At 39.9% G+C, this 6,899-nt stretch overlaps 1 protein-coding gene across 5 annotated transcripts in view; it reads left to right on the forward strand.

Annotated features, from left to right (window-relative positions):
- The window catches only part of ANO6 (anoctamin 6), a 129,141-nt gene that overhangs the window by 44,768 nt on the left and 77,474 nt on the right, over positions 1–6,899 (forward strand). For all 5 annotated transcript variants that reach the window (XM_014521836.2, XM_014521846.2, XM_006015931.3 and 2 more), the window contains exon 2: positions 1,300–1,379. In XM_014521836.2, the coding sequence (XP_014377322.1) occupies positions 1,300–1,379 (80 nt within the window). The remainder of the gene's footprint in view (positions 1–1,299; positions 1,380–6,899) is intronic.

Raw genomic sequence — 6,899 nt, forward strand, 5'->3', positions numbered from 1 at the left:
ACAACTCTTTCCCTAGTAAAACTCATATTTGGCAGAAAATTCTCTTGCATTTTTAAGGTAGAGGGGATGAAAATAGCATGAAGAAGTATCTGGTATTTGTGGGAAACCACAGTATTTGTCTTACTTTACCCCACCACCCTTCTCCAGCCTCAAATGTGGGTTTTGTTCTATACTTTTATATTTTGGATGCTGAAAGATAATACTTTGAATTCTTAACAAGGTAGCAATTCTGGTCATTGAGAGTGATTCACCCGTCATGAGCCTTCTGGTAACAGGTTTGTTAGGGTATCTTATATATTACCCAGTGCTTGACCTGGCAGCCAATTTTACCACCTGTAAGCAACTACTGATATGATGTAGAATAGTTTGTGTTTCACTAAATCATTTAGATTTTGTGTTGTATTGTAAAAGAAAAGAAATAGCACATTGCTAGAACCTGGGAACCAGTTTTTTTAACAGAATATTAATGTTGCATGCATGCATTACCTTTTAAGTTATGTGGAATATTCACATCCTACCACAAATTTGTGTTCCTACCTGTACCATTCCTGTTTTGGGACATAAAATAAGAATTACCTGGCAATGGTAGCTATTACTGAATAACAAATACAGTCAACCTCAGGCAGGGTTACACTGTGCTTGGTACACATGGAGTCAGATTCTCACATTGAGAAAATGTCAACACTGGGATTTTTTTGCATCAGTGTAGGTTCATCAGTATAAATTACTAAAGACATGGCACTGTGGAGAAGGGTGCATTTTACACTATTGCAGTATGTCTATACTCATTTGTACTGGTGGGCCTAAATCTCTGGCTCAGGTCTCTTTCTTCTTACCCTCCCAAAAACCCTCTTGCATAGACAAGCCAGAGAAATGTCTTATTTGATAAATATTCAGTTGACTTTGGAGGCATGTAAAGTCAATTGGTTTACTTGACAAACAAAGTGCTATTCAGTGTGTGAGTAAGAATAGTAGCATCTGGGTTTAATGGCAAGCCTTCTTCCACCATGTATTATTGTATGGAACAGTGAGCATGGAGTTTGTGAGGTACCAATAAAGATTGAAGGCATTCTTTTTTATTAGGTTTGGTCAGTGCAACTCCACAAATGCATAAACTAGGAAGAGTTGTTTAGATTCAAACATGTTGATTAACCAAGACCTGTTATAATTGAGAGTATGGAAGCACAAGGATAAGAAATTATTAGAAATGTGAAGAGAAGTCAAGTATTTTGGCATCCAAGTCACTCATACAAAAATTTCAAATAGCTTAAATGTTATAGTCTGTATTCTTTTTTTTAGTCTTGGAAGAACTGGAGCAAACTATCTTTCCCAGCTATGGAACAACTTCAGACCAGAAAAATCTCCATACTGCAGAATGGGTAGGTACTACCTGACTTTAAGTTAATTGTATGTGCCTATGCATTTTCAGATAATTAATACAGCTTTGAGGTAGGTTTCCAGAAGAGAAAGCTTTTCTTTTGTAGTTGAAATTAGTGCCTGTAGTTCAACATCAGTAGTTGCATATTTAACTACTGATTCTGGTCCCCCGTCATCTAATTTGGAGGTGCAGTTTTTCAGGTGTTCTGTGAATCTTCACCTTGGGGTGCAAAATATAGTTTTAAATTACACATAGGTAATCCAGGCCTCAAACCAGATTAAAAAATTGCCTCTTAATCACCTGGAAATCTATAACTTATAACGAGTTAGGAGGATGTGTACTGTGTTGCATTTATTCCTATTTCCAACATATAATTTTATTTGAGAGCTTGTAGCACTGTGTAGAATTAAGTTTGCCTAGTAGTTTTACATTTTAAAGAAGTTTGCTTTCAGTAAATAACTAGTACTGAAATGCACTAGCAAAATCTGTAGGTCACAGCCCATTCTAGTGGATGTGCCACAGAGGATCACTCCTCCCATCAGTCAAACCCAGTTCATATTGACTGAGTTAGTGGTCAGTACAGCTCTGCATGGGCAAAATTCTGTTTTTCCATACATTTCAAAGATGTTACTTCCAAGAAGCTAATTAACTAAAATTAAAAAACAGTCAAAATCAGATGTCTGTACCTTAAGGAAGCCTGTGCCTTGTCCATATGGTTAGGTAAGCTTACGTGAATACTTTTAATTTTTGTTTTGGCTAATCAAGTGAAAAACATTTTTTCTTCAGATCAAGCTAGGATGGAAACAGAGCAAACCAAAATGAAATAGAGTTATACCAGAAATCCCAAGAACTTTCATAGTGGGACTTACGAACGATTTTGTTTCCGTTTCACACATTTTTAACAAAAACAGCTGAACTGAAGGCACTGTGAGGCGCCATATATTAAAACCAGAGGTGCAGGTTTTTTTACCTTTTTACTAATAGCCTAGTGTTTAGAGCACTCATCTGGGATGTGGGAGACAGAATCTATTCCTCCATGACCCGAGGGGTTTTGACTCTTCCTATCTCTTTCCTGAAAGGTGAGGTGCTAGAGGGCTGTAGTGTATTCAGGGTGAGACTGGTCTCAGTCTCTCATGCTAATCCTGTTCCATTTTGTATAAAATACTGAAATAGTTTGTGCTGAAACTGGAACCCAGCCCTTCCTCATTCCGGGTGCCTGTCTTAACCACCTAGCTACAAAGTTCTCCCATTTCTCCCTGGCTCGATGATTATTTAAGTATTCCAAATAAAATGAAACCATTTCAGCAACAAAGATTGATGTCCTGTCTATGTCACAGTCTTACCATACTGGGCAGCTATGCCCTCAAATATGCTATGCTGCTCCATGTGGGCTACCTCTTGAACAGCATACAACATACCTGTTTACATGGCACTGCAGGCACAATAATGAATGCTGTTATTCAGTAGTACAGTGCGTTCAGGTGCTGCTGCCTGGTGCAGTAAGTGTGTGATGCATATGTGTCCTGAAAGTAGCTCTCACAAGATATCCTATAAGCTGTGGTTAGAACACTCTCATAGTAGGTGGATGATGTGCATTTAAAGACACTCGTGGGATATGGTGGATGAAGCCCCTCACCACCAGCTCCTGGAGAAGAAGTGAGCACTAGCACTATTATCTGAATCTAGTCCCAAATTCTTTTCCAAATGAAATCATTCAGTGATTCAGTTCTTGTTTACAAATAGTTTGGGATTAATCAAAATTGCATGTTTTATGTGTATTATGTATTTACCAAAAAGAATTCAGCCATCCCATATTATGAGGCAGTCTTAAATACAAGATCACGTATTGTCTTTCCAGGATCCCTGCCTCATTCATTAGATACTGCCCTGGAAATGAATACTTTTTCTGTAGTGAAAGAGACTCTGATCGTGTACTGGGGAAGATGGTAGGTGTATAACGAGTAGGGGTATGCAAAGCGGGCAGTATTTGATTCGGATTCGGCCCAATTCGAGGGACAGTGATTTGATTTGTTAATTCAGATCACTGTCCTGATTTGATTTGGCCAAATCTGAATCTGAAGATTCAATTCTGATTCGGAGAAACAGCTTTATATGTTTTTTCTACGTACCTTGAGGTACCAGGCATGGCTCATGAATGCTGAGATGGTGGGGCAGATGGAATGTCCCACGGGACCGCTGGGGGGGGTCCCCTGGACACTTGGTGGCGGACCCAGAAGTGGACCAGAAGTACTTCCAGTCCACTGCCAGGTCCACCAGCAAAGTGATCAGCCATGGGGGGACCCCGGAGGCACCAGTTGCCAAGAGTGTTCTGGGTCTGTTGCTGAGCATGCAGGGGACACCCCTGCACTCCCATGGGACACTCCATCCTCTCCACCATCTCAGCGTTCAAGAGCCGCGCCTGGTACATAGAAAAAACATAAGCTGCATCTATGGCTGAATCGTCAAATCTCTCTGAATCAAATTGGAGGCTTCTGATTCGATTTGGAGAGATTAATGGGTCTCCTGATTCGATTTGGATTCGGAAATTTGGCTGCCAAATCGGGCCGAATCTCCTCCAAATTGAATCAGCGACTGAAGCTTTGCACAGCCCTAGTAGTGAATGAGACAGAATTCTAATTGCAAGAAGAGGGGAGTGTCTGATAGTTATAGAAACTGAAGGTTGTCCTGAAGAATTGGATTTTATCCTTGTCTCTGCCACAGAGTTGCTATCTGTTGTTAGCTGAGTTACTTCACTAACACAGGCTATTCAAAGTGGCTACTGTTTTCCTGATTTTTGACTGCCTAAGATGAGATACCAGAAACCAGACTAACTCAAGTGCTGAGCATTGACAACTGCAAATAAAGTCTATTTTGTTTTGTTTTAAACTGGCTAAGTACTTTTAAAAAAAGGGCAAGCGCCTGTTTCAGGATTGACATCCATGGTGGATATTTGACAATTCTGGCCTTAATCTCTGTCTGCCTTATCTCCCCATCAATAAAATGATAGTAATGATACTACTATATTTTACAAGATATTGTGAAAATAACTGCATAAATGTGTATGAAATACTCAGGTTCTCTGGAAAGAACACCACAGGAACACAAAAGTCAAATCAAGGGGTGCCTACAGACATGCAGCAAGGCTGCTCCGACATGAGCAGACATGATTGATCGAGTCTGCTGGAGTGTGGTTATTACCGTGCTCCCGAGGACTCCAGTATCATGTGTATCAGTGTCCCTGTGCTGAAAAATGGCGGCAGGGGCACATTAACTAAAGCTTATCAAATGAGCTTTAGTTAAAGTGCCCCCGTTGCCATTTTTCAGCACAGGGACGCTGATACATGTGAAGCTCCGGGCACTTTAATTACAGCTGCTCTAGGAGCTCTAATTAAAGCCCCACCCCCCAACACAACCACCACTCCCAGAGCACGTATATAAATGCCCAAAAGTTTTATATTAGAGCACAGTTTGGATGGTGTGCAGTAAATAAAGTCTTGGTAGTAGGGACTGAAAAGATGATTAAAAAAATATGTATTTGAGTATTCACCAAATATGGAAGAATTGCATGTGGTCAGGTAACTAAAGACTCTCGTGATGCTTGAGCACAAAGGAGACCAATTAAAATCACATGGGCAATCTTAATTAAAGAATTTTCCACATCCTGAGTCTTTGACTTGGCAAACTCAATTTATTTTAGCATGGTTTGTTTTGTTTTGAATGTAATAGAGCCATAATGTAAGTTCAACACCTTCCTGGAAGGAAAATCTAAGAAACTAGAACTGTAACTAGTATATTCATTCAAATTATAGCTTGCATCCTGAGAGTACACCCCAAAAAATCAGAAATTGGAGCTTTCCCAAGTGGGCAGAAAAGTATTCTTACAGTGGGTTGTAGGATTCAACTTCAGATAAACATAGGGACTTCTGTCCTTGCCTTGATAAAGTGTAACTAAAGTTGATTGTATCAGTTGCAGAGGCTGCATGCAAAATAAACAGGAAATCAAGTGGGTGTCTAATCTAACGTTAGCTCAAGACATAAGTCATCCTAATGCATCAGTAGTTGCCAACAGTTTTCTAAAGCCAATGTGACACTAATGACTTCCCAGTTTTTATTCTGTTCTACTTTGTATGCAAACTTTAGTTCAGTTTCAACCTTCATTCAATAACTATGGATATCTTTCTCCCAATGGGTGTCGGGGTACTGAAAAAATATATATGAAACAGTTTTGCTTTTGATTCATACTTGCTAATAATCATAATTGGCTAAAAATGGAAATAAAACATAACCATGTTACTAGCACTAATAAAATTATTAGCAAACATGAGTCAAAAAGAACACTGTATAACAGATTTACTGCTTCATAAGCCACGCACATTAATTTCCTGTGGGACGTAAATAAATGTTACAGCTTTCAGACATCAAGGCCTTTGTTGGGCTTAAAGTTAGAAAAATTGCCATATGTATTAGTCACTATGAATGTAAAGGAATATGAGACTTTATTAGTAACAAAAGCATTGCACTTTAGCATCTTTCAACAGATCTCAAAAACATGACAAACAACAAAGGTTCACAATGCCTTTGAGTATTATAGCCTGTTATTTTGCATGTGGAGAAACAGAATCATGGACATTTCCAAAAAGAGGTTCTGAGGAATACAGGAATAGGCACTCTTGAAGTTGTTGGAATTTGCAAAGCCACAAGCAGAAGTGGCTAATGTCTTGAAAGTACAGCTACCTCTCAGGGTGCACATATTCTTGGTACTCTGACTCTAGCAGCATGCTCTACTCAAGGATTTTCAGAAAACATCTCTCTGTGAAGGCTGTGGTACTCAGCCACTTTTCTGCCCACTTGTCACTAGAGAACAGTTTCCCCAGTACTGGTCCAGCAGGAGGAAGCTGTTTTGAGTCCATCTGAAGGTGCAAGCAGGAGGTTTGCCTCTCCAGCCAGTTTGCCACAGGCTGGTAGACTAAGGTTTATGCTTTTGTCCCTCTAACAGAAGATCCCTTTTCCCAGTGTTGCACAAACGGCTAGTTTGGTGTCCCTGGAGGCTTTTCCAATATACCTCAAGAGAGAGTCATTCACATTCAGGCTGGATCCATCTCATGTTTATTGTTTGCAAACAAGATCGACTAGGGGGCTAGTAGCCCAAAGCAGAGTCGACGCCCGGTCTTTGTCCGAGGGTCTTTTTATAGCTTATCTAAACAAAGAACCATAGCGTGTTAAGCAGTTATTGGCAGTTTCACAATTTTACCGTTACGTCTAAGTTTCCACAGGATGTCAGGGCCTTTCAAGTTAGACTCAACTTATTATGGGATAGAGGATGGCACATGCGTGTTGGGGAAGCTGTGGTAAACTCAGTGTCCTTTAGTAACCCCTTATCTTCGTGTAACTCTAGGTCATTGAACAGGTGCGATTGTGAAACTCTATGTGCAAAGCTGCCTTTAACCTATATGCAGAAGCTATTGGCAAGCCATGTTGAATACAGAAGCATATTGCAAAAATAAAGCATCATGTCTAAATT

The sequence above is a fragment of the Alligator sinensis genome, unplaced genomic scaffold, assembly GCF_000455745.1.
Source record: "Alligator sinensis unplaced genomic scaffold, ASM45574v1 scaffold147_1, whole genome shotgun sequence".
Lineage (NCBI taxonomy): Eukaryota > Metazoa > Chordata > Crocodylia > Alligatoridae > Alligator > Alligator sinensis.